This window comes from Neovison vison, chromosome 13 (assembly GCF_020171115.1).
Source record: "Neovison vison isolate M4711 chromosome 13, ASM_NN_V1, whole genome shotgun sequence".
Taxonomy (NCBI): domain Eukaryota; kingdom Metazoa; phylum Chordata; class Mammalia; order Carnivora; family Mustelidae; genus Neogale; species Neogale vison.
The window spans coordinates 146397723-146424396 of record NC_058103.1 but is presented as its reverse complement, the minus strand read 5'-3'; the positions used below and the strand labels follow the sequence as shown (position 1 = coordinate 146424396).

Here is a 26674-nt window from a genome sequence, read left to right as displayed (position 1 = left end):
TGGCCGCTGAGCTGAGGGGCTTCCTGTCCCAGGCCCTGGTGCTCAGCAGCGCCCCGCCTTGGCCTCTTCATTCCTGGGAGTAGGGGTAAGGGGGTGGTAGCGACTTGCTGGCCGTTTCTAAGGGGAGCGAGGCAGCCCCTCTCCCGGATCCTAATCCCTGGGAACACACAGGAATGGGTGGAGAACTTGGCCTGAAACATCGATGGAGCGCTCGTTCTCAGATGCTGTGCCTGGCCCAGGAGGTCCAAGGTGATGAAGACCCCCTTCCCTCGAGGCCGCGAGCCATGTGCCTACTCCCAGGTCCTGGGCCAGGCAGAAGACGACTCAGGTCATAGTAGAGGTGCAAATACAACGGGTCAGGTGTGTCTGCTAGATCTTGTCTACCAGAACTTGGCTTCTGTTCCCATCCTCTTCTCTGTTCCCCTAAGGATTACAGGGGGTAGGAGGCTAAGAACTACATTTCCCAGATGCCCTTACAGCTAGGGTTCTGGTTGGGATTGATATTGGGTCCCTGAGATACATAGGAGAGATCTGAGAGGCCAAAGAGAGGCAGGCACCATCTTTCTGTGGCCTTGGCCCAGACTAGCAAGCTCTGGCTGACAAGACTGTTGTCACCGCCCAACTCGGTGTGTCATCCTCCAGTCACTGGCTTTCATTGTGGTGGCAGCCACAGCGGTAGCCGTGGCAACGGCGGCCTCCTTTCCTCTAGAATCTGGCTCCAGATCACAACTGTGGTGGTGGGGTGACCTTGAAGCAAGTCACCTCTGGCGGCCACCCCTCAGCCCCCCCCAGTCGTCCTCGCCCATGTGGGTAAAGCCCTGTATCGCATCTCTTTTTGCTTTTTTGAAATAGCCAGACTGTTTCCTCGTTCCTGCTTTGAAATCTGAAGGACATGATGGATGTGGAGGGAAAACTGTATTGCCACTGGGCAGAGTCATTGGCTCACACAGTACCTGTGGACAGGGCACTTCCACTGTGCGGGCACTGGGCTAGGTGCTGGGGTGTAAGAGACACCAGCTGCGTCTGGCACCTGCCCGCAGGGAGCTCACGGCGGGCGGGGAGGAGATGTGGAATCCATACCACAAGGCGACGGAGCCCAGGGGAGGGTCCTGGCGTTAAGCAATATTTGGTTTCAGAAAAGAGATCTTTCCGGATATTGTAATGTGAAAGAGACTTGAAATGGGAAATTAGGTACCTAAAAATCTTTGGAAGGGCTGGAGGGTGGGCTCTCTCTCGCTGGGCCTCCAGAACTGGCCCTCTAGCAAAGTGACCACCCCACCATGGTCACGGCCATGCCCGGAACTGCAGACTTGGTGTTTTGAGTGATGGGGGAGACCTGGCGTGGACGCAGTTGTGGCTCTGGTGACCCCAGGCATCCTGTCTTCACAGACAAGAACGGACACGGTCCCTTCTCAACGCTTCTTGAAAGAGGACGCAGTCAGAATGCTATGGGTACCTTGGCTCAGGTACTTCCCCCAGGTCCAGACAGTTGAGGCTAGGGGAGCACAGCCAGGTTCCTGGGGGAGCACAGTGTGACGGGCCCTGGTGAGCCTCTGGGCAGGACCCCATGGCTGCTGACCCCACCAGATGCCAACCCGAGCAGCTGCCTTGCTTTATGCTCAGAAAATAATGGTTATGTGATCACCACTAACCCCCACCACCTCAAAGTCTTTCTGGAACAAAGCAGGGAATAAATTAATAACCAGACTAATCCAAACTGAATGGTACTTTCCAATTACCAAAACTGCTCGTCATTTTCCCTGAGGGTAAAAGACAGAATCTTCTCTTGCAACACTGACAATTAAAGGCCAAAATAAGGCAGCTTCTTTCTCCCAGATACAGAATGCTGGGGATGTTCCCCTCCCTACCTGGAAACACCCCCAGGTGAATGAAAGACTTAATCCTTTTTTGTTCCTGGGGTGGGGTGTGGTCTGTCCCCTTTTAACAGGAAAGCAAGACTATTTCTACAAAAGTTCTTGGGAGATAGCCATTGCTTTTCATCCTACAGCCTACATTTCGAGCTTAAAATCTTTTGGGACAAACAATTTGCAACGAACCTATTTACTGAAAAAAAAAAAAAAAGAATAAAGAAAGAAACCTATTTTCTGTCTCCAGTGGACCCCCCTTGCTCATCCCATGGAAGGCATCGTTTGCCAGGCCTGGCTGGGATCTAATAGGTAGGGACATGGCATTTGAAATTCTGCAGCTAGAAAACAGGCCACACAGCCCCAGCCAGGGCTTGGAGCCCATGGATGTCTCATCCCTCAAGAACTGAGGGTTCTCCTTTCTGTCTGGAAGGACAGCCTGCACTGATAACAAGGTCCCCAGGGTGGGTCTTCGTGGGCATAGATCCACCCTTATGGGGGACTTTGTTTTCAGTAGTTGGTAGACATGTTCATTTCTGAAATTCACACTTGCTGAGTACGTGACATATGTGCAAACGTGCAAAGGTGGGTTAGAGAAGGCAGGTCAGTATCTTTTGCCTTTCTCGTGACATACACAGGTGGATTGAGATTCTCAAGGCTGATTAATATCAAACTTTTATTTATTTAATTAAAAAAAAAAAAAGATTTTATTTATTTATTTATTTGACAGAGATCACCAGTAGGCAGAGAGGCAGGCAGAGAGGGAGAAGTAGGCTGCCCGCCGAGCAGAGAGCCCGATGCGGGGATCAGTCCCAGGACCCTGGGATCATGACCTGAGCCGAAGGCAGACGCTTAACAACTGAGTCACCCAGGTGCCCCTAAAAATGAAATTGTCTTATTGACCCAGAACTTTCTCTGAAACTAACTCATTAACTGAGTATCTCCATTCTGTGTCCTGTTCTGTTCAGTTTCATTCTTCTGATGGAGGAACTTAATTTTCAGGCATGGATTTTTATAAACTGGTTGAATCTCTTACTGGTGATTGTGATTTTGAAATTTTATATGTGAAGTTAAAACGTGTGATATATTCAATGTGTATTTGATATGTCAATTATGTATGATAGAGTCATATGTAAGTGTATGTTAAAATTATATGTATGACGTGATAGTTTTCAATGTATCGTAGAAATACATCAAGCTGTTTTTTCTTTTTTTCTTTCTTTTTAAAGATTTTATTTATTTATTTGAGAGAGAAGCAGAGAGCACAACGGGGGTAGGGGTGGGGGTGGGCGGGGGGGGGCAGAGGAAGAGGGAGAAGCAGATAGCCCTCTGAGCCGGGAACCCAACACAGGGCTCAACCCCAGGACCCCAGAATCATAACTTGAGCTAAAGGCAGATGCTTAACTGACTGAGCCACCCAGGTACCCCTCAAGCTTTCTTTAAAAATACTTACCTGTGTCAGAGACACCTCTGATATCATAAATAGTGGTGCAGCTAAGGCAGAATCACAAAGGTTTGCAAATTAAGAATCTTCTGTGTAGGGGCACCTGCGTGGCTCAGTGGTTAAAGCCTCTGCCTTCCGGCTCTCTGCTCCGCTGGGAGCCTGCTTCCTCCTCTCTCTCTGCTTGCCTCTCTGCCTACTTGTGATCTCTGTCAAATAAATAAATAAAATCTTAAAAAAAAAAAAAAAGAGTTCAGCCCATCTAATTAAAAAAAAAAAAAAAGAATCTTCTATGTAGCCTAGTCTCCCCTCAGGGAAATTTACTTCCGCGAAATGTAGCTAAAGACAGGGGGAGGAAAAAGCTCAGTCATTTGTTCAGCAAATATTTAAGGAGCCCTTAATCAGTGAGAGCTCTTTCCATGATAAGTTACAGAAAATCCAACCCAAACTAGCTAAAGCAAAAAGAGGCTCCAGCCATTGGAAATTCCAACATTCACGGCTATTTGATGATAGGAAGGAAATACTGTTCATTTTGGGGTGGAATGCCTGATTGGTTCTGCTTGGTTAGTAAGCCCCCTCTCTGGCTACAGGGACCAAGAGCTCCTCAGCCCTTGGCCAGGAGCCAGGGAGGGACATTGGCTGTAGGGACAAGAAGCATCTGCCTCTCGGTGACCGGTGCCATGCTAGGGATGCAAAAACGCCGGGGCCACAGTCCCTTCCTGTAAGGGAGCTTCTCATCCACAGAAACAATGGTTTACGTTTCCAGCCATTTCCTTTTTTTCCGGCCCTAAACTACCCAGGTCTGACGGAACCAGTATCCCCCTGAACTAAGAAGCATATTGTGTCAATAAATAAATAAATTCTTAAAAAGGAAAAAGAGGGGTGCTTGGGTATCTCAGTGGGTTAAGCCTCTACCTTCGGCTCAGGTCATGATCTCAGGGTCCTGGGATCGAGCCCCGCATCGGGCTCTCTGCTTAGGGAGCCTGCTTCCCCCTTCTCTCTGCCTGCCTCTTCTGCCTTCTTGTGATCTCTGTCTGTCAACTAAATAAATAAAATCTTAAAAAAAAAAAAAAAAGAAGGAAGCGTATTGTGAAAACAGCCCTATTAATTCTCATTCCGAATTTCATAGACATGCCAGTTTGATCCCACGGGTAGAAGATGGAGACCCAGCAGGGCATGAATGGATCCCGAAGGAGCCCTCCCTTTCCTGTATGTTTCTGCTAGAAACTGCTCCAAAGGGATTGGTGCCTTCTGCCTTCTGAAGCCTGGTCGGACAGGTCTGGTTATTTCAGGGACAAGTGCCCCAGGGTGCTCAGCCCTGGCACAACCTTTATGAAGGCGCTGACACAAGATAATCATACCTTGGTTTGTGAGCAATTTCTTTGGGCCAGGCATTGATCTCAATCCCTTCCATATAGAACTCTTGATATCCGAGGGGCCTGAGGTCTTACCCCAGTCACTCTGGTGTGGGGCGGCAAACCAATGATCAGGGTTGGCTTTCTGTTTCCCCAAATTTGGTTTTTTGCCTGTGGGTGTTTAGTGGGCTTGCCGAAGTGCCCGGAGGCTTTGGAATCATAGAGTGCTTGTGTTGTTGTTGTTTTGTTTTAAGATTTTATTCATTTATTTGACAGAGAGAGGAGAGAGAGATCACAAGTAGGCAGAGCAGCAGGCCGAGAGCAAGGGGGAAGCAGGCTACCCGCTCAGGAGAGAGCCCCATGTGGGACACGATCCCAGGACCCTGAGATCATGACCAGAGCCAAAGGCAGAGGCTTAATCCACTGAGATACCCAAGCACCCCTCTTTTTCCTTTTTAAGAATTTATTTATTTTTTGACAGAGAGAGACACTGCAAGAGAAGGAATAGAAGCAGGGGCAGTTGGAGAGGGAGAAGCAGACTTCCCATGGAGGGGGGAGCCCAGAGCGGGGCTCAATCCCAGGATCCTGAGATCACGACCTAGGCCAAAGGCAGATGCTTAACAACTGAGCCACCCAGGTGCCCTGGGTACTTGGGTTCTGGTCCAGGCCCCCTCCTCACTGTGTGATTTTTGGGTGAGTGAGTCAATTTCACACTGGTTACCAGAGCCTTCCTCTTCTCTGTATAACGGCGTGACGATAGTACCAATTTACCGATAGTACAAGGAAGGTGATCAGAAGAATTCAACGAAATGGTACCCTGGGTGTTTAGCCTGGCTCGTTTCGAAGTGATTCTGCTCTTCAGAAAAAGGAAGAGGAGAGAGGATTTTTTTTTTTCTCGGAGCTGGAACCTGCTGAAGCTGGGCTTAGCAAACAGGACAGAAAAGGGTCACCAGGAAGTAAGCTCACTAGAGTAACCTGGAGGAGTCCCTCACTCAGAGGGAGTCCCTCTGTTAGCAGTAGTGATGTAAAGTCCACACCAACCGGCATCCCTGGCCCCAGCCTGGTGCCTGGTACCAACCTTGGAGCAGGGGTTCCCAACTTTCAAGGTCAGTGGGTATTCACTGTATTATGCAGTTATCAAGTTCCTTCCGATAAAGCAGGTCTCCCTGGGTTCGAATCCCAGCCGAAGGGTTTTAGGCACACTACTTCACCTCTCTGTGCCTCACTTTCCCCACCGGTAAAAGGGGATGATAACGGTACCTCGACCCTAGGGTCAGTGTGAGGATTAATTTAGTTGACTACGTCAGACTTTAGAACAGGACGTGGCATTCAGTAAGTGCTGGTTATTACTAAGCCCCAGCCTGGCCCTGGAACAGGACATACAATGAGACACCAGGTCGGTCTTCATGGAAATTTACAGCAGTCGTGGAAGGGGAGAGTTTTCAAAATTCAGCGTTTGTTACAACTGAGGTACATGCTTTGCAAGAAAGTACACAGTGCTTTCCTTTAGGAAGGGGCTTCTGATGAACTTTGTCTTTTGCTGTGTGGGAAGAGAAGTCCAGGAAATTGTGGGAAAATGTATTTGGTTTCTCAGATACTACCAGCAGGACAGACTTTTCTAGAAGGATGTGAGAGAGTTCCCAGCAAGGGAGAGAGGGAAGGTGGGGGAACTGGGTCCTGGAAACAGGGCAGCTCGGCAGGAAGGGCTCATGCCTCTGGGTCCCCTCCCTCATAGGAATCTGTGAAGACCATTTCTGTCCTTGCTAAAGATTTTAATTCCAGGGTGAGGGCACCAGACTGGCCTGAATTAGCCTTGAGAGAGGCAGGCATCTTCATGGTTATTTCCTGCCATTGAACCTAAGGGGAGGGTTGTTCTCCCAGTGGAGACCAGGCAGACCCAACAAACAGTATCCCCTGGAAATGACATTTGGTTGGGTCAGGGGTCCGTGCTTAGCTTTGTGTGTGTGTGCCATAGATGCCTTCTCAGAATAATGTTTTTAAATGCACAAAACACATAGGATTACAAAAGAAACCAAAGATAATGAAATAGTAGAAAGAATAGGTAATAAAATTATTTTATTTTTTTAATTTAATTTTTTAAAAGATTTTATTTATTTGATAGACAGAGATCTCAAGTAGGCAGAGAGGCAGGCAGAGAGAGAGGGGGAAGCAGGCTCCCCACTGAGCAGAGAGTCCGATGCGGGGCTCAGTCCCAGGACTCTGAGATCATGACCTGAGCCGAAGGCAAAGGCTTAACCCACTGAGCCACCCAGGTGCCCCATGTACTTTTTAATTAACTCATTAAACGACAAGGTCCGGCAGTGACCCAGTGACACTGTTAATTTGAAGGGCAGTTGAGTGTAAGCAATATTTGGAAAAATCTACAGCAATTGGAACATGTTATGAAAAGATCTGTGATTGTTATTGGGAAAAAAGTCTCAGGTGCTACTTCTAGGATTGTGCTTGGTCACCTAACGTCACAATTGAAGGAGAAGCTTGATTGCACTAGGAGATTAGACAAGCATTTTGTAATAAGACAAGCATTTTCCCCACTCAGGGACTCCCTGATTTAAGCTGAGATCCCCTCTCGGCATTTTGCAAAAATGTGAACAGTTATAAGATTAAGTGAAAACTAAAACCACCAAACAAACCCAACAACAAACAGATTATGATACAGTTGATTTTCAGTTGACTGGATGTTTGTTTGTTTGTTTGTTTTTGGCCAAAAGAAAAACAAAATAAACCAAACATTTGTGTGTATATTAAACATACCTAGAATAGCATATGAAAAATATCTCATACTTAAAAATAAAGGGGAAATGTATGGAAAAATCAAGGCTCAGTGCTGCCTTCCCAAGCCTTGGTCTGGGGCTTCTCGCTGCCTCTCTGGGGGCAACAGGAGGAGGCAGGGAGCAGCCTGGCTATCTGCCCACGCTACCCTCGGAAAATACGGTCAGTTTGTCAAATACATTCAGGGTGTCCCCACACATGCACAGGCTGGAAGGTGGGGACTGACTTCCAGCGAGGCCAGAACGTGGTCCTTAATCAGCTCTGTGAGCTCGGGCCGACCTCAGATCTCCCGTGACCTTAAATCCGCGCAGCTGCTCTCCAAGCTCCAAGCCTCAGGCTCTCGTTATTCACGAGGGCCTCATTCCTCCAGGTACTTTACAGTCTATGGACCAGGGACCAACGGGCACCGACAGCAGAGCGGCTGCGGCCCCTGGAGCAAGAGGAGGTGGATGAGGAGGCGGGAGACCGAAAAGGCTGGAAGGCTCCCCAGGCGCTCGGGCGGGGTGCTGGCGCCCGGACCGCAGACTCGGGTTCCCCCAAAGGCAGTATGTTTGGAGCACGGGGCTGGGGGAGGACGCGTCTCCCTTCCAGCTGCGAACCCTTGTCATTCCCACAAACCAATCGAGTGTGAATTAGGGTTTCCCTAAACGATGCCCCTCGCTCTCCATCCTCCTCCACCTGCGTCGCGGGTACGCGCGGCTGGTGGTGCAATTTAGAAACGTGCCCCGGGGTCCGGGACACGTAGGTGAGTCACTTCAAAGGGACGTGATCGGAGGGAGGAACCGTTACTTCTGAGAATCCCGGCGTTCCCAGCTCTCAGTGTGGGGTGAAACGCGGGTCGCGACGCTGTATTCCTAAGGAGGATTAGGCCAAAAATTGTAAGCAGACCCGCTGCGACCGCGGCAGGACTCGAACCTGCAATCTTCTGATCCGAAGTCAGACGCCTTATCCATTAGGCCACGCGGCCGCCCGACGCCTATCTCTCTCTGGACAATCTGAAAAGTAGCTTTACCGCCCACCGGCTTGCCTGGGACCAATCCATTTGTTCCTTGGGCAGGGGAGGTTGGACTTTGGCTACCAGGGTACTGCCGGGAGAGCCCACCCGGAAGTCTCCCTCTCCCCCCTGCGGGCGGACCGGTCCACTTGCGGCGCTCTTATTGGTCGCGCCGGGAGTCTCCCGCCTGCCTCTCGGGTAGCCGCGGGACGGAGCGGGGAGCAGACGGGAAGTTGCGGCTGCCAGCGAGGCGGACTGGTCGGGTGGAGGCCACACGCCACCCCGAGGCTGCGTAGGCCGTGCGGAGGGAGACGCCGCTCCGTGGGCCTGGGGTCGGGAGCCGCAGCCCGGGAAGCACCGGACGGACCGAGGTTTCCGGCGGGTTCGGCCCGGGGCGGGGAGCCGGGGAGGCCGGGTCGCCGAGCGGCGGTGCGGCCCCTCCCTCTCCAGTCGGGGAGCGAGGCCCGGAGCTGGGCGGAGGCTCGTCCCAGGGCGCACCGCGCGCCGCCGGGCACGGGCACGGGCGGGCGCCCGGGCGCGCGGGGGCCGCGGCCTCCTGCAGGGCGCCCTGGGCCGGCGGGCCCACGGTCCGGGCACGGGTGGGAGCCCCGGGGGCCGGCGGCCCGCACTGCGGGTTCGAATCCGGGGGCTGGCACCTGGCGGCGCTAGGCCCTGGGGCCGCGCCGGTCGCGGAGCTGGCGGCCGCCCTTTGGCAAGCGTTTGCCGAGGGTCGGGTCTCGCGACTTGTGCGCCCTGAGTCACCCGCACAGCGGTTCCGTGTGACCGATAGAATCCGTAATCCCATTTTACGGAGCAGGAGCTTGGGGCCGTAGGGAGCTCGCCCAAGGTCACGCATCTCCTGACAGCCAGCGCCGGGATTCAAACCCGCCGCGTCCTCCTCCGGGACCGTCGCTCGTAACCACTGCCTCCTCCTCCCCCAAGTTCACTGATGCACCTGCTTGAACCTCAGTGTCCTCAGGAGGGGTGTTGGTGATTCTCGTGGCTGTTGGGGGCTTCCCTGAGAAAATGTCCCTAAAAGCTCCGGGCACGCTGCCTGGGACGCAGGGAGTGCTCGAGGAGTGAGGCTCGTCACAGACCACGTCCCGCACATGTGAGAAATAACACTTGGTATCGTCTGTCTCCTTCAGGATTTGTGGGTGGAAGGCAGGCATGGTCAGACCCATTTCACTGACTGGAAAACAGAGACAGGACGTGTCTCCCTCCACGTCTTTCGGCCAGTAAAAGCAGCCAAGCTGGAGCCCAAAGCCAGGTGTCCTGACTCCCAGCGGGGGGCTCCCTGCACCAACCATGAGCCGCCTGCTCTGGAGGAGGGTGGCCGGCGCCACCACCGTCGGGCCAGGGCCAGTTCCAGTTCCAGCTCCGGGGCGCTGGGTCTCCAGCTCCGGCCCCGCCCCCGTCCCCAGCGACGGGCAGCCGCCGTCGCCGCCGCAGCAAGTGCCATCCTCGGAGGGCGGGCAGCTGCGGCACAGCCCATTGCACATCCAGATGCTCTCGAGAGGGCTTCACGAGCAAATCTTCGGGCGCGGCGGGGAGACGGCCGGCGAGGCCGCGGTGCGCCGCAGCGTCGAGCACCTGCAGCGGCACGGGCTCTGGGGGCAGCCGGCCACGCCCTTGCCGGACGTGGAGCTGCGCCTGCCGCCCCTCTACGGGGGCAGCCTGGACCAGCACTTCCGCCTCCTGGCCCAGAAGCAGAGCCTGCCCTACCTGGAGGCGGCCAACTCGTTATTGCAGGCCCAGCTGCCCCCCCAGCCCCCGAGCTGGGCCTGGGCGGAGGGCTGGACCCGGTACGGCCCCGCGGGGGAGGCCGTACCCGTGGCCATCCCCGAGGAGCGGGCCCTGGTGTTCGACGTGGAGGTCTGCTTGGCAGAGGGAACTTGCCCCACGTTGGCGGTGGCCATATCCCCCTCGGCCTGGTAAGTAGGGGCTGGGCTCCGGGGACTTTAGCACGGGTGGGGGGGGCCCAGCTGAATGGTTGGTCTCAGTGAACGTTTCCGGAGGTCCCACTGTGTGCCACCAGGGTGCTGTTGTAGGGACTGCGGATTCGTGGTGAACTAAAGTAGGCTTGACCCCAGCTTTCACAGAGCTTACATTCTGGTGGGAAGACACAGGCAGTTAACAAACACCCAAGCAACGGCAGGTGGTGACAGGGGCTGTGTGGAGAACGACAGTAGCTTGTACTCGGGATCCTAGGGGAGACCACCTGGATGGGGTGCCTTTCCCCCTCCCCTAATTGCTTCCTGAGAAGTTAGTCCAAGACTTTTGAACAGTGTTTCTGTTTGGGGATGCTGGTGGTTTTCATGGGCTGCCCCAGACAGTACAGAGCATTTAGCGTCGCCAGCTGCTCCCTTAAATGCCAGACCAGCTATCCCTACAATGTCGCCAAACACACTCCCACCCAGATGTAGCACCCCCCACCCCCCGCAACCCCTCATTGCCCCCAGCCTCCCAAACAGGCATTTTGGTCCCCGGAAGGTATATCCAAATTTCTCTCTCTTCTTTTTAAATAACTTTCTAAGTGCTACCCACGTTTCTTTTTCAAACAATGATGGCAGTCCTGTTTCTCCCCTTTTTTATTCTTCATTCCAGGATTAAAATACTCTTTACAGCCCCAATGCTTTCAGGCATGGCCAGCACAAAAGTTAGCAGTTTCTTTATCCTTATTGGAAGCTACATCTTTGTACAGAAAGCTGCGAAATGTTAAATATGCAGTTGAAAATGGTGAAAACATGGCTAAATAGATAAGGTAGGCATTAATGGCTGAAAAGAGCAAAACCAGATACCGCATTGATTTAGTCCCAGTTGAGACGAGAATCTCAGTGCTTCCTATGTGACTTGACGGTCCACATAGAGGGAGTACCACCCACCGTTTGAGAAGGTAAAGCAGGCTGTGGTGGCTGAAGGCAAATTAGGAAACCAGTGACAAGAAAGACTTGGTTTTTGATCTCTCGGTCATTTTTGGCCATTTTACCTCAAGCCCCCTTTTCTCTCCCTCCTCCTCCCTCTCCCCGGCCTCCCCACCCTCTCATCCTCAGTCCATTCTTGCCAGCGGTCCTGAGGGCAACTGTTCGGTTTGCGGGGTGGCAGGAGTCCCTGCCGAGGCCTGGGCTCCCGTGGGGGCCTTCCTCCTGGGAGCCTGACAGGAGGGGCGGGGAGTGCCAGATGGGGCCCCTCCGAACAGTCTGCTGTGAACTTGGGCATGTCCCTCCCGTGTGGCTGTGTAACCGCAAGTTCCAGGTCAGCCTGAGATTTTGGGGTGGTTTTGGGGGCCCAGGGGGCGCAGCTTAGACATTCCCCAGAGCAGCTTCCCAAAGGCTGTGGCTGAGGACTATGGTCGTCGCACTAGGGGGACGTGACGCGGGTGCCAACATTGATCTGCGGTTCACAGGACAAGTGTAGAGAGTTAACGGCATTGATTCGAAACCTCTTGAATGTGCCACACGTGTTTGCGTGTTGGCTGCTTTTTTGTCACAGACGCGTAGTAAGACGGCTCTGTGCGCAGCTGCAGCCCTGGATTTTGACACCAGTCTGGCCTTTTTGTTGTGCCTGGAGTTCCTGCCGTCACCATAGCCTCAGACATGTGACATTTTCCAGCCTCTTCTTCCAGCCAGGGCTCAGAAGGGGGAGGCGGTCGCGGCCTGCGTCCCTGAGCGTATCGCCACATTTGGTTGTGAGTTAGACTTGAGCAGGTTTAAAACGAGGAGCCGCTTTCTGCCCGTTTCCCCCTCCCCTGTGGAAGGCGCTGTTGTGTTTGTTGAAGCTGCGGCAGGGGCGCATGGCCCGCTGCTCCGGGGCGCCTGCGTGGCTGCAGAGGTCACACGAGGCCTCATCACTCCCTTTGATGCTGAGTGGCCTTGACTCTCTGGCGTCATCTGTGGTTCACAGTGGGCTTTTCCTCAGTGGCCTTGCCATGCCTGGCCTCGTGGATCTTGGGCACCCTCCAGCCTTGCCCTGAGTCGGGGTCAGGCGCCCGCAGATGGTGCTCTTCTCTGCCCGGGTGGCCCGGCCCCTCCAGGCCCCCACTTGCCCTCGGCTCTCCTCGGGTGGCTCGGAGAGGCCCGCACCTGCTCCACGGTGCGTGATTTGCTCTTGGTCCTTCAGAGTCTTTCCAGCCGTTATTTAGATGGTTCATCCTGTACATGTGCAGCATTTGTCTTTTTCTTTTTTTTTTCTTTTTTTGCCACTTTCAACCCAAAAAAAAAATTCCCACTTCGGATTCTGTTGGAATTGTCTGTCTGCCTTACTAACGTTTTGAACACCTGCTGTTGGGTGCTTCCAGACCCGAGGGGCCGACAGTGCTCATAAACACAGACTTTGTGAACCCTGGACCCCACCACCTTGTTGGGGTCCAGCCCCGTGCCCGCGTGGGACCCCCAAGCATGTAGCATTTAGCTCTGTTTTATCTGTGGAAGGGCGAAGTTAAGGAGCTTTTCTGACCTCCCTCCCACACGTCCCTACCCGCTCTCCGGCTCCGTGAGGGTGGGGAGCACCCCCTGGGCTCGCTCGCCTCCCAGCTGCTAGCCCGGGAGCCGGCTCGCGGCGGTAGGTGTGCGGTGGGTGTCGCGGAGTGGAAGTCGGCCGCCCCTGTGCCCAGCCTGTCTGCCTCTCGCCTCCCTTAGGTATTCTTGGTGCAGCCGGCGGCTGGTGGAAGAGCGTTACTCTTGGACCAGCCAGCTGTCGCCGGCTGACCTCATTCCTCTGGAGGTCCCTGCCAGTGCCGGCGGCCCCACCTGGCGCGGCTGGCAGGAGCAGTTGGTGGTGGGGCACAACGTGTGCTTTGATCGAGCCCATATCAGGGAGCAGTACCTGATCCAGGTAAGGTTCCTGGGGCCAGGGTGGCTTCTGGCAGGGGGTGGCCTGAGAGCTCTGGCCCTGGGGGCTAGGGAAGGCATTGCTTTTCCTTGTCAGCGTCTCTATCTTGGTAGCAGCTGCGGGGCCTGCCTGTTGACCAGCGCGGCCCCTGGGCCCTGGGCCCTGCTGTTCATCCCCAGGACTGGCCTGGTATGGCGCGGGCGTTGTCAGGGAGTACCGCTACCCCTTCTCTCCGCGTGGTGGTGTGGAGCGTAGCGTGGGTCTTTGGAGGCTCTGGGCCACACAGCCTGGGCTCACACCTGCCCCCAACAGGGGCAAGCAGCACGAGCGCCTTACCGTCCCCGAGCCTCCGTTTCCTTATTTGCGGAAAGGGGGTGCAGGCAGAAGCCACCTGGCAGGGTTGGGGTGGGGGGGAGTTGAACGATGCCTCCTTACAGCCAGCCCAGCAGAAGGGTGGCCTGGTGAGGGTAGCCTTGTTGACCTGAACAGGGCTACAGAGCTTGCGAGCGGCAGGGCTGGGCTGGGGGGCCGAGCCTGGGAGCTCAGAAGGCCTCGGTCTGGCCCCTCTGTTCCCACGGCAGCCCTCAGAGCTGTGGCCGGACCCGCAGGGAGGGACCGTGTGTTGTGGTTTAGCCAGGCCTGCCCCTTGGAGGGTGGGATGGGGGAGGGCGAGCCTGTCCCCGCCAGAGGGCTAAGTGTGAGCGAGCACGAGAGTCTTAAGTGTTGGAAGGTCGTGTGATAGGAGGCTGGGGAGGGGCTGGTGGGGTGACACCCCTGAAGCGGTGCCGAGTGGCCTCCGCTCCAGCCCCCCTCCCCCCACAGGGCTCCCGCATGCGCTTCCTGGACACCATGAGCATGCACATGGCCATCTCGGGGCTCAGCGGTTTCCAGCGCAGTCTGTGGATGGCAGCCAAGCAGGGCAAGCGCAAGGCCCAACACCCCACGCAGCGAGGCCAGAAGGCCGCCCGCAAAGCCGGTGGCCCAGCGGTGAGCGCTCAACTGCGGGAGGCCGAGTGGGTTGCTTGGGACCGTCTCACCAGCCTGCCTGTCTGTCCCGAGGCTAATCTGTATCCCTCGCTCTGGCCCCCCCAGATCTCGTCCTGGGACTGGCTGGACATCAGCAGTGTCAATAATCTGGCAGACGTGCATGGCCTCTATGTGGGGGGGCCCCCCTTAGAGAAGGAGCCTCGAGAGCTGTTTGTCAAGGGTAGCATGAAGGACATCCGTGAGAACTTCCAGGTACGGTGCTGGCGAGGGGCTCTGGGGGCTGGGCCGTGGCAGCCCCTAGCTGACCCCAGGGAGTGTGGCTGCCCAACCTGACCCCGAGACCTGGCGATGGCAGTGGGATGGCTGCCCACCCAGCGCCTTCCTGTCGCCTGTGCCAGGACCTGATGCAGTACTGTGCCCAGGACGTGTGGGCCACCTGTGAGGTTTTCCAGCAGCAGCTACCGCTCTTCTTGGAGAGGTGAGGGGGGCCCCGGTGGGAACCCATGAGGGTCAGTAGAGTGCCAGTACCTGGGTCCTTGGTCAAAAGGTCTCCCTCAGCCTGTGGACTTTAGCCTTTCCAGGGCCTGGAGGGGAGAGCTGAGGGCTGTGGCGGAGCTTCCTGTGTGGTCCTGGCTGATTGAGCACCGTGTCCGTGCCCAGACCCGGAGCCCAGGGCTTCACATCTGTCGTGGTCATGTTTGCTAGCGAGTCACTCATACGGTGTGGCCAGTCACAAGTGTCCCCTCGACTTCATTTGAATCGACTGGCCTACCTCATTCATTTGCCCTTGGGCAGGTCACTTGGTTTCTCGGAGTCTGTGTGTGTCTGTAAAGCACGCACAAATAACGTCCAGCCCCGCTGGGAGGCTTGTCTGTGATCTAGCGCAGTGCGGGGTGCTGAGGCTTGACATAGGAGAAGGTACCTGTTTCCACTTTTGCCTGTAACTGTCACAAGGATTATCCCTTGAGGTCGGGATGATACTGTATCCCCTTGATAGAGAGAGGAGCTATCTATGTCAGGGGAAGCGACTTACCTAGCATCTCAGGGTTCCAGTCTTTGAGCTGGGCTTGAGACCCGGTCTGGCATCAGCGCTACACTGCCTGGGTGGTCAGGTTGAGGCTCGCCGGACTGGCTCAGGGACTGGGCCCACGCCTTGCTTTCTGGGGCCATTTTTGACCGCCGCGGTGTTTCCCCCCACCCCCAGGTGCCCCCACCCAGTGACCCTGGCTGGCATGCTGGAGATGGGGGTCTCCTACCTGCCCGTGAACCACAACTGGGAGCGGTACCTGGCAGAGGCGCAGAGCACATACGAGGAGCTCCAGCGGGAGATGAAGAAGTCACTGATGGACCTGGCCAACGACGCCTGCCAGCTGCTCTCAGGACAGAGGTAGGCAGGCCTTGGGAGGGCAGGATCTAGGTGAGTACGGGTGGGCTGGGCCTTACGCCGCCCTGGTGTGCTCGCTCTGCAGGTACAAGGAAGACCCCTGGCTCTGGGACCTGGAGTGGGACCTGCAAGAGTTTAAGCAGAAGAAGGCAAAGAAGGTGAAGAGGAAGGAGCCAACTACAGCCAGCAAGTTGCCCATCGAGGGGGCTGGGGCCCCTGGGGAGCCCACGGATCAGGAAGGTGGGGAGCATGGGCGGGAGGTGGGGCAGGGATGGTCCCCGGGAAGGTCCTGGGACCCACTGGGACCACTGAAAGGGGTCCTCCGGCCTTCCAGAGATGAGTAGGCTGGGCAGGTCTTCCAGAGAGACCCTTCCGCGGGTCCTGATGGTCCTGCCCACCCTCTGCAGACCCCGGCCCCCCCAGTGAGGAGGAGGAGGTTCAGCGAGATGGCATGGCTCGTGCCTGCTTGGAGCGCTTGAAGGGGACTGCAGAGGTCTTGCCCAAGCGGCCCCAGCACCTTCCTGGACACCCTGGGTGAGCTTCAGCCCCTCATGTGTCCAGAGTGCACACCTCCTCTCCCATGAGACTCCCTTTTCCTGGGCCCCAGCACCAGGGTGGTGTTGCGGGGAACCCTTGGGGACCTGCTGCCTTTCCTTCTGTCTTCCAGTCACTTGCTCATTCTGACCCCCAGCTTGCTGGTCTCGTTCAGTGCAAGTGCACTGAGCCCCTGCTGAATGCTGGGCCCACCGCAGCCACTTGGGGTACAGATAGGAACAGTTCCTTTCTAGGATCTGCTTCTCCCTAGGAGGAGCTAGGCATGAAAACCATCCCAGGCAGCTGGTCTTTATATTCTTGATGAGAAGGAAGAGGGAGCAGTGTTGAGGCAGTACCTAACTCTGCCTGGAGAAATCAGGGAAGGCTTCCTTGAGGAGGGGATTTTTATGAGCCTCATAGACAGGCAGAGATGAGAAAATAGGGGCAACCGAGTTGAATAGCAGGATCTGTTCACAACTTAAGGGAGGTCTAAGTTGTGTACAACCTTTGGGTTGGCGGTGGTGAACAGTGTGTGAGAGATGGGGCTCTGAAAGCCCTGGTGTGTCCCTGGAACAGCAATGGGGCAGATCTGTTGTCTTCTCGGGCCAGTTACTCTGTATGGAATGGAGGTTGGGAAGGAGCCCAGTGTTGGGCCACACTTACAGGCCTTGGTTTCTGACTAGTCTGGTAGGCCTGACCTGGGATCTTCCTTTTCAGATACGTGAATTATTCTAGGGGACGTCCTGGGGGTCATGGGTGTACCCACAGAGGGAGGGGACTGGGACTCTAGGCTGAGGTCACCAGAAAGCCTTGGGGCTTTGAAGGGTGCGCGTGGTCATGGGAGAGGGAGCCTGGCTTGTGGTTCTGTGCTGTCCTCCCCTCCCCGCGGTGACACTGCTCTCCTCCGGTGGGGCACAGGTGGTACCGGAAGCTTTGTCCCCGGCTAGATGACCCCGCGTGGACCCCGGGCCCCAGCCTCCTCAGCCTGCAGATGCGGGTCACTCCGAAACTCATGGCGATGACCTGGGATGGCTTCCCTCTGCACTGCTCGGAGCGGCATGGCTGGGGGTACCTGGTGCCCGGGCGGCGGGACAACCTGGCCCAGGCGCCCGTGGAAACCACCCCGGCCTCAGCTGGGGTGGCCTGCCCCTACAGGTGAGGCCCAAGAAAGGAAAAGGTGGAGTCTGGGGATCCCTTCCCTTTGCTGGAGGACCCAAGCCTGGCCCAGGCCAGCGGGAAGAGCTGGGGTGCGAGGGTCTGGGTGTGAGTCCTCGTTTCCGGGGCTGCCCTTTCCTTGTGCGGTCAGAGTCCCACAGGGGCGTGGAGGCCTGAGGCCCTGCCTCGGGTCCAGTGGCACAGCTGCCTTCCCAGGAGCCAGCTGCCGGGGGCTGTCAGGAGCAGCAGGGGAGGTGGGCTGTTTTTCTTGCCTGTGTAGAGTTTATCAAGCACGAGTTCCGCTCTGATCATGAAGCTTTCGTGGTGCCCCTCGCTGGTTCGCAGGCAGCCGCGTGAGATCCAGTGGTTAGCCACACGGTAGAGTTGGCAGAACAGAGGTCTCGGGAAGTCTCTGGACTTGTCTGAGATCCCGAGTCCTGAGCTTTGGACAGGCAGGTGTTGGGGACAAGCCATGGCACTCGACATGGCTCAAGTTGGGAGGCCCGGCTCTGCAGGACAGCCCGAGTTACCTGCAGAGCCCTGGGGACAAAAGGGGCCCGGGGTCCCGTGGGTGAGGCTGCTCAGCTCCCAGGGCTTTCCCAGGGGAGGCGGCTGCTGCGAGCTGGGAGCTCGGATTGGGGTCAGACCAGGGCTTGCACCCTCGCCTGCCACCGGCGTGTTGTGTTTTACTTGGATTTGTGACTCCCTGTCTGAGCTGGTTCTGAGGCCTGAGCAGAGGGAGTTGCGGAAGGCCCTAGCGAGCCACCGAGCCCGGCCTGGGCCCCGCGTAATCAGAGGCCGCTGCTCTTCTCTGCACAGAGCCATCGAGTCCCTGTACAGGAAGCACTGTCTTGAACAGGGGAAGCAGCAGCCGGAGCCCCAGCAGGCAGGCCTGGCGGAGGAGTTCCTGCTCGCCGACGGCAGCGCCATGTGGCAGACGGTGAGGGCAGCTCTGAAGCCTCCGCTCCCTCCCGGGGACAGGTGGCCTTCTGGGTGGGGGCGGCGCCCTGGGGTCACTGGGGTGCTGGCCCCAGGCCAGCCCCCTGCTTCACTTCCTTGGCACCTGGGCCCATCCAGGTGGAAGAACTGGGCTGCCTGGAAGCAGAGGCCGAAGCGGAGGTGGAGGCCAGGGCGGAGCGCTGCGGAGCGGCTGTCCCCAGTCAGCCCCCGGCTCTGGTGAGCGGGCTTCTGGGCTGGGGTTGTCTGGGCGGGCGCTCGGCAGGCTCTGGGTGGCGGGGCCTTGCTCTTGTGTCCTACGTAGCTCTCCCCCTTGCCAGAGCGTTCCCAAGGTCCCGGGGGTGGGGGTGGGGACACACTGCCTTGCCCGTGGGTGGCCCCGTGTTTTTTGGAGGCCGAGGAGGGAGCCTGAGGCTCGTGGTCATCCTGCCACTTCTCAGCACACCGTTGGCTGCCTCAGGCCCTTTTCCCATGCCCTGGCCCTCGCCGAATGCAGGTGCTGAGCAGGGCCTCATCTAGGTGTGTGGCCCCCACAGACTGCCGCTGGTGGCCCCAAAGGCAGCCAGCCAGCCTATCACCATGGCAACGGACCTTACAACGACGTGGACGTCCCCGGCTGCTGGTTCTTCAAGCTGCCTCACAAGGTGTGTGTCCTGATAGACGCCTGTCCCGTGCTGCCCTCACTGTGCCTTGGGCGCCCGTGTCCCTGGAGTGACTCAGCCCAGAAGCGCCCTAGCACAGGAGCAACACACGTGGTGGGGCAGGGCATGGTCCCAGACAGTTCCCCATCTCTTGGAGTCTCTGCCTCCTGGAAGCTGGGTGGCGAGGGGCATGGTGGTACGATTAAATGACGGCGGCTGTCAGGTGTCCGGCGTGTGGGTCACATGATGGGTGCTGGTGTCCCACAGTGGGTGGTTCCCTGGGTCAGCCTCCATCCTGAAGCAGCTGATCTGCCCTTTTTTTTTTTTTTTTTTTTTTAAGCTTTTATTTATTTGACAAAGATGGCACAAGCATGAGGAGTGGCAGACAGTGGGAGGGGGGAGGGGGAAGCAGGCTCCCTGCAGAGGATGGGGAGCCCGATGCGGGGTTCAGTCCTGGGACCCTGGGATCATGACCAGAGCCAAAGGCAGATGCTCAGCTGACTGAGCTGCCCTGTGTCCGCTGAGGATCTTCCTGCTGAGGCAGCCTCAGGGGGCCACGAGGAGACTGAGGCTTCGGCCTGTGCCTGTGTCACTGACCTCACTTCATCGCACGGAGACAGGAGGCATTTTATCCCTCACGTCAGTGCACGAAGGGTGGATACAGTACATGAGATATTTTGAGGGAATACAGATATGCATAACTTCTATTACAGTTCATTGTTACACTTTTTTTAAAAATGATTTTTTAGGGACGCCTGGGTGGCTCAGTGGGTTAAGCCGCTGCCTTCGGCTCAGGTCATGATCCCAGCGTCCTGGGATCGAGTCCCGCATCGGGCTCCTTGCTTGGCAGGGAGCCTGCTTCTCCCTCTGCCTCTGCCTGCCATTCTGTCTGCCTGTGCTCGCTCTCTCTCCCTCTCTCTCTCTGACAAATAAATAAATAAAATCTTAAAAAAAAAAAGATTTAAAAATGATTTTTTAAATTTTTATTTTGAAGATTTTATTTATTTGACAGATAATAGGCAGAGAGGCAGGTAGGGAGAGAGAGGAGGAAGCAGAGAGCCCGACTTGGGGCTCGATCCCAGGACCCTGAGATCTGACCTGAGCCAAAGGCAGAGGTTCAACCCACCGAGCCACCCAGGCACCTTACTGTTACACTTCTGTTTTATTAGGTATTTCTATGACAGTTTCACCGTGTGCTGTTTATCGTATTTTTTTTTAAGATCTTATTTATTTGACAGAGTGTGCGTATATGCACTCACACAAGCGGGGGGAGCAGCAGAGGGAGAGCAGAGCAGGCTCTCTGCTGGGCAGGGAGCCTGATGAGGGGCTCGATCCCAGGACCCTGGTGATCATGACCTGAGCCAAAGGCAGGCACTTAACGGCTGAGCCACCCAGGCATCCCTGTCATAATTTTATCATAAATACACACATGTAGGATGAAAGCCCGTATGGGTCCGCGCTCTGCAGTGTGGGGCATCTGCTGGGGACCTCGGATCCTGTGTTCCCTCCCCCACCCCAGACAAGGGGGCAGCTGCCTGGTGGAGGGAGATGGCGTTTGTGTCTCCGTTGCTTGTGCATGTGGGTGCGTGCACTTGCACCTGTGTTGCATTTGGGGATTTCCCTAGACCGGTTTGCTTGAGGTTCTGGGCTCGGTGGTCAGAGCTGAGGTGCACAGGGGGTTCCTTAGGGGGTCTGCCACCAGCTTCCAAGAGCCCCTGCTTCCTTTGCCCTTTTCAGGATGGTAGCAGCTGCAACGTGGGCAGCCCCTTTGCCAAGGACTTCTTGCCCAAAATGGAAGATGGCACCCTGCAGGCCGGCCCAGGAGGTGCCAGCGGGCCCCGTGCCTTGGAAATCAACAAAATGATTTCTTTCTGGAGGAATGCCCATAAACGAATCAGGTGGGCCACCGTGGGAGGGTGGAAACCTGTGCTCTGTGCCCCTGGCCAGGTTACGGCAGCCCTGGGATCCCCGTCTCCCACCTCCCACCCAGGCTTCCCCCCCCACCCCCCTGTGCTGCACCGGAGGGACAGCCCAGCGACAGTCTTGAGGTTTGGCTTCTTGTGGTTTGGGTGCCGTGTGACTGCGGGCAGGCCCCTTTCCTTCCTAGCCTCAGCCTCTGTGTTTATGTAGAAAGTGGTGTGGTTGGGCCTGGGTGGCGGAGCTGCTGGAGCCCTGCATGTGGCTGAGGGGCCTGAGGGCAGCTGGCCTCTGCCGCAGGGCTGGCGGCCAGAAGGCTGCTGCCGTGGCTGCTCAGGTCTGCCCGAGTGTGGCCGAGGTGCTCGTGGCAGGGCCGAGGTCAGACTCCTCACAGACACTCTGGGGCAGGGCAGAAGCCATCTGGGGGGCCTGCCTGGTTCTCAGATGGCATATACTCCTGGATGAGGGATCTTAGGGCCCCAGGCCTTGGTTGTGCCTCGGCCGCCCTGAATGAAGTCGGTGGGGAGAGGGTGAGGCCTGGCCAGGAGGGGACGCGGTGGCCTCCAGAGCTGGATTCTGTTCTTCTTGGCTTTCCTGAGCCTCAGTCCTGTCCCTGCAGTTCCCAGATGGTGGTGTGGCTGCCCAGGTCGGCTCTGCCCCGTGCTGTGACCAGGTATGGCCTGCCAAGTGGTTGAGGGGACGGGAGAACTGAGTAGGGGAGGACCTAGGACTACAGCAAGCTGCCAAGACTCACGTTCTCCCCCACCCTACCAGGCATCCCGACTACGATGAGGAAGGTCGCTACGGGGCCATCTTGCCTCAGGTGGTGACCGCTGGCACCATCACGCGCCGGGCTGTGGAGCCTACGTGGCTTACTGCCAGCAACGCCCGGGTATGTGTGCGCTGCCCTCGCGTCTCTATGCTGCCTCTCCTGGGTTCCTTAGAAACTGGGTACAGAGGGTTTTCCAGAGGAGCACGAAAAGGAACCTAAGTTTTGGGGCAGTCGGGACCCCAGTTCAAATCTAGCTCTGCCGCTCTGTGGTTCCTTTAGCAAACTTGACCTGAGCCCCTCCTCGTAGTCAGACACGGACGAGGCGTGATGCGCACAGCTGCGGCGGGGTGGAGGCGGGGCCGGATGTCTACTGTCCCCTCGCGCTGCTGCTCGGCGGCTGTCCTGGGAGCCTCTGGGGGTGGAGCATGGGGCCGTGCTTGGCATTACCGAAGGCGCCCGGTCAGGAAAGGCCCAGCACTCTCAGTGGAGCCCGGCTCCAGGAATGGGGTGGGGGGAGGAGTCTCACTGGGGTGTCTGGGGAGGGCCTGACCTCCTCCTTCCGCAGCCTGACCGAGTAGGCAGTGAGTTGAAGGCCATGGTGCAGGCCCCACCCGGCTATGTGCTCGTGGGCGCCGACGTGGACTCGCAGGAGCTGTGGATCGCCGCTGTGCTGGGAGATGCCCACTTCGCGGGAATGCACGGTGAGAGGGGCCGGGCCGGAGCCGAGGCAGCGGTGGGGCTGGCAGAACGCCTCCAGGCCGCCTTTCTCACGCCTGGCTCCCCGCCCCCCTCCCCCCTCCCCAGGCTGCACGGCCTTTGGCTGGATGACGCTGCAGGGCAGGAAGAGCAGGGGCACTGACCTGCACAGTAAGACCGCTGCGACCGTGGGCATCAGCCGGGAGCATGCCAAGATCTTCAACTACGGCCGCATCTACGGGGCGGGGCAGCCCTTCGCCGAGCGCCTGCTGATGCAGTTCAACCACCGGCTCACCCGGCAGGAGGCAGCCGAGAAGGCCCAGCAGATGTACGCGGTCACCAAGGGCCTTCGCAGGTGAGGGGCCTCTCCCCCATCGGCGTCTCCCCCAGGGCCTTAGGCCTCCTCTGCTTCCTTTCACCGCCCTCGTCACATCTCGCTTTCCCCATGGCCTGAGCCCTCTCTCGGCTCCTCTCCCTCCAGCCCTCTGACCTGGCTCCAGGATGGTTGGCCCACAGGTTGTGACATTTGCTTATTGAATAACTTGAAGCAGTTTTCATCAGTTAGGCTGGACTTCTGTGTTGCCACGAAGCAGCGGCACGGCGGTGGCGTGGGGTCCGGGGAGCGAGTGAGGGCGGGGCGGGGCGGTGGGCGTTGGTAGGGGCAGCGGTGGAGCCCTGGAGACTTTGGGTGGGCTTTGCTCCAGGAGGCTGCGGTTTGTTCCCCCTGGCCGTGCCTCGTGTGCTCAGGGCCTTACTGGGTCCCCGGGAGGGCCTTAAAGACCGGGAGGAGAGGGACAGGTCTGCCTTCCATAGGTACCATGTCCAGGGGCCACATTTAATGAGCAGGTCTCCTCCTGGGAGGCTGCAGGGCGAGCAAGTGAGGGTGTAGGGGTGAGCGCGAACACCGGGGAAGGGTACAGCTCGCACTGTGGGGACTGTGCGACTAGGACGGGTGAGGTCGGGCCTTAGTCGTGGAGACCTTTGAAGGGGATACGGGGGAGTTTGGCCCGAGGGCGCGGGTGGTGGGGAAGGCCCAGTGCAGTGTGGAGGTGAGTGACGGGCGTCCGGAGCCGTCAGGGTCAGGCCTGGTGGGGTCTGAGGCCGCACCGGAGCTGGGAGTCTGGGGCAGTGGAAACTTAGGGGGTTCAGTCTGACTTGGCTCGGCGCGGTCTTCTCTACATGTCCTTCTCCCTTCAAGGAGTATCCCATTCCCTACCAGCTCTCCCTTCTGAGGTCACAGCCCTTGCGTGTCCTGCACTAAAGCATGACGCTCAGTGGTCGCTGGGCGGTCCAGCGTCTGCAGCAGGACAGTGGTAACCGTGCTGGCTCCCAGGCTGGCGTCTGTCCTTTACCGGGCTTCCATGGCGTAGCCCGCGGAGGCCTGGGTTCCCGTCTGGGCTTCACCTCTTGGCAAGTTACTTACCCTCTCTCAGCCTGTTTCCCCCTCTGATGTAGAGCCCAGGGGCACAGGCATGGGCCTGGGTGTCCGTGAGTACTGCAGCCCGGGGCCGGGCACCCAGGAGGCACTCCCACGGGAATGATGGTGGGGACGCTGCCCCCAGGTACCGGCTGTCAGACGAGGGCGAGTGGCTCGTGAGGGAGTTGGACCTCCCTGTGGACAGGACTGAAGACGGCTGGGTTTCCCTGCAGGATCTGCGCAAGATCCAGAGAGAAGCTTCGAGGAAGTAAGAACCTTCTGTGTCCTAAGGAGGAAGGGCAGGTCCGGGTTCGCCTGGGGGAGCTGGGATCCTTAGTTTTAGCTCAGAGATGCTGAAAGGCAAAGCCTGCCTTTTGTGTGTGTGTCCCCAGGTCACGCTGGAAGAAGTGGGAGGTGGTTGCCGAACGAGCGTGGACGGGGGGCACAGAGTCCGAAATGTTCAATAAGCTGGAGAGCATTGCCATGTCTGACACCCCGTGTACCCCAGTGCTGGGCTGCCGCATCAGCCGGGCCCTGGAGCCCTCGGCTGTCCAGGGGGAGGTAGTGTGTGGTCCTCGGAGCCTAGAGGGGGTCAAGGGAGGGGCAGGGCTCCCGTACCACCACCTCCCCACAGCAAGCCGGTGTGTGCCTGAACCCCTCTGACCTGTGCCCCCTCCGCCCCAGTTTATGACCAGCCGCGTGAACTGGGTGGTGCAGAGCTCTGCCGTGGACTATCTACACCTCATGCTCGTGGCCATGAGGTGGCTGTTTGAGGAGTTTGCCATCGACGGGCGCTTCTGCATCAGCATCCACGATGAGGTCCGCTACCTGGTGCGAGAGGAGGACCGCTACCGCGCGGCCCTGGCCCTGCAGATCACCAACCTCCTGACCAGGTACGCGGGGCACGGGCTGCTCACATCTCTCTAGGAACGAAGGTCCTAAAAAGACCAGCCTCAGCTGTAGGTCAGATTTCTTGGGTTTGAAAAGACCGTAAACCCAGACTAGATGACGGAAGTAGTGAGGAGGTCAGGGAGGTGTCCACGAGTAGCTGCCATCGTGGTCTCTAGCCACAGACTTTTGTTTTAAAAATCAAATGACAGCTTTTCTCAGTTCATGCAAAATTGAGAGGTTTTTCTTTTATCCATGTTTCCTTAAGTGCCAGAAGTTTATGATTCCTCGTTAACAATGTTTTCCGGTGGTAGTCTGAAACTCCGATGTGGCTTAAAAAACATCTTCTATATCAAGCTGTATTCCCTTGTAGTAAGATTCCTAGTTTATGTGGTTGACTTCAGTAATCACAGTTCCATAACGATCTACCATTCAGAACTAGTTTGGGAAGCAGATCTCCTAATGGGTGGATCATGCAGACGGTACCTAACACTCCAGGGCCCTCTCCATCCGCCCCTGGGCGGTTGTGCCTGACAGCTGACTGAACTTCGGGGGGAGAGCCGGGTCTGAGAGGGGACCGGTCTCTTGCAGGTGCATGTTTGCCTACAAGCTGGGTCTCAATGACCTGCCTCAGTCCGTCGCCTTTTTCAGCACAGTCGATATTGACCGGTGCCTCAGGAAGGAAGTGACCATGGATTGTAAAACCCCTTCCAATCCAACTGGGATGGAAAGGAGATATGGGATTCCCCAGGGTGAGCTGGAGCCCGCGGCTGTCTGGGTGCGGGCGGGTCCAGGGAGGGCGTACTCGGGACCTCCAGGGACCATGATGTTCACAGCACATGAAGGAAGAAACCAGAACTCAAAATATTTCCTCTTTAACCACAGAGAAATATATTTTAAGATGCTGCCTTGTATAAGGTCAAAGTGCATTTTTAGGTGAAAAATGTGCTTTGAATACCAAACAAGCAGAAAGATACATTTAAAAAGAAAATAAGCTTATTTTATACAGAAAGAAAACGGGCACTCCCCAACGGCACCTTCTGTCCCCGGCGGTTGCTCTGCCTTCCTCCTCTCTCCTTGCTGGCTCCCGGGCACCGCCAACCACAGGCACTGTCTTTCAGGTGAAGCGCTGGATATTTACCAGATAATTGAACTCACCAAAGGCTCCTTGGAACCGTGAAGCCGGCCTGGACCGCAGCTCTGCCTGCAGGCCCCGAATTTGCTCCCGTGGAGTTCCATTGGGGCGGCGCAGGCTCCCACACTCAGGCTCGCGCTGTGCTTGCAAAAGGGCTCGCGGGAGGCCAGCCCTCGCCAGCGGCAGGAGCCTCCGAGACGGCCTGCCTCCGAGGGAAGGTGGGGCGGAGTCCAGTGGGTTCAGAGCCAAGATGCCACCAGTGGCGCAGGCTGTAGGACACGGGGCACTGTTGCTTATTGGGTAAAAAGAAAGCAGAAGCCCCAAAGTTCACATTAACTCAGGCATTTCATTTCTTTTTTCCTTTTCTTCTTGGCTGGTTCTTTGTTCTGTCCCTCGTGCTCTGATGCAGTGCCCTAGCGGGAGAGAAGTAATGCTCAAATGTGATAAGCCTGCTCAGAGGCCGTGGAAATAAAAACAAAAATCCTTTATCTTCTCATCAAAGCCTGTGGTAGTCCTGCTTTCTCCCCTTCTCCGATAGGTGGTTCTGTCTGTGGAGGAACAGGGAGGCCTGCCACGGGGCTGAGCAGCCAGCACCAAGGCCCTTCTGCAGGGCAGAGGCAGGGGGCAAGAGAACAGGCGCCTCTGTGCTCTCCCCGAGCCCCCTGACCGCTTGGGGACAGGCATGGGGCCAGGTGCATTACTGCCTGCGGGGTGATACGTGAAGAATGCAGCTTCGTGCTCTCTGAGAAGCCGGCAGTGTGAACTTCCACCTTCCACACACCTGAGCTGCGGCAGTACGGGGAGCTCCCTAGGGTCGGGTCTACAACTGCACAACTAAAGGGCATGGGGGCGGGGACCTGGAAAAGCTGCACCCGAGCCAGGCAGAGGCAGAGAGGTTCTACCAACTGGTTGCTGA

At 57.1% G+C, this 26674-nt stretch overlaps 2 protein-coding genes and 1 non-coding gene across 5 annotated transcripts in view; 1 reads left to right on the top strand and 2 right to left on the bottom strand.

The window, feature by feature from the left end:
- Positions 1-8345: 8345 nt before the first annotated feature.
- TRNAR-UCG lies at positions 8346-8418 on the bottom strand. The gene has a single exon. It is a non-coding gene; the product is annotated as a tRNA-Arg (tRNA).
- Positions 8419-8659: 241 nt separating this feature from the next.
- Positions 8660-25834, top strand: POLG (DNA polymerase gamma, catalytic subunit). Its single transcript, XM_044230377.1, has 23 exons — positions 8660-8816; positions 9594-10379; positions 13083-13278; positions 14098-14262; positions 14368-14514; positions 14661-14740; positions 15467-15649; positions 15732-15886; positions 16054-16180; positions 17099-17335; positions 18155-18275; positions 18413-18511; positions 18829-18936; positions 20671-20831; positions 21470-21523; positions 21625-21742; positions 22188-22323; positions 22427-22673; positions 23881-24003; positions 24128-24296; positions 24420-24628; positions 25215-25375; positions 25745-25834. The coding sequence occupies exons 2-23, from the start codon at positions 9754-9756 to the stop codon at positions 25801-25803; spliced, it is 3681 nt and encodes a 1226-aa protein (XP_044086312.1). The 5' UTR covers positions 8660-8816; positions 9594-9753; the 3' UTR covers positions 25804-25834.
- FANCI (FA complementation group I) overlaps positions 25491-26674 on the bottom strand; it is an 83718-nt gene continuing 82534 nt past the window's right edge. For all 3 annotated transcript variants that reach the window (XM_044230373.1, XM_044230374.1, XM_044230376.1), the window contains one exon: positions 25491-26171. In XM_044230373.1, the coding sequence (XP_044086308.1) occupies positions 26091-26171 (81 nt within the window). In that variant the 3' untranslated portion in view covers positions 25491-26090. The remainder of the gene's footprint in view (positions 26172-26674) is intronic.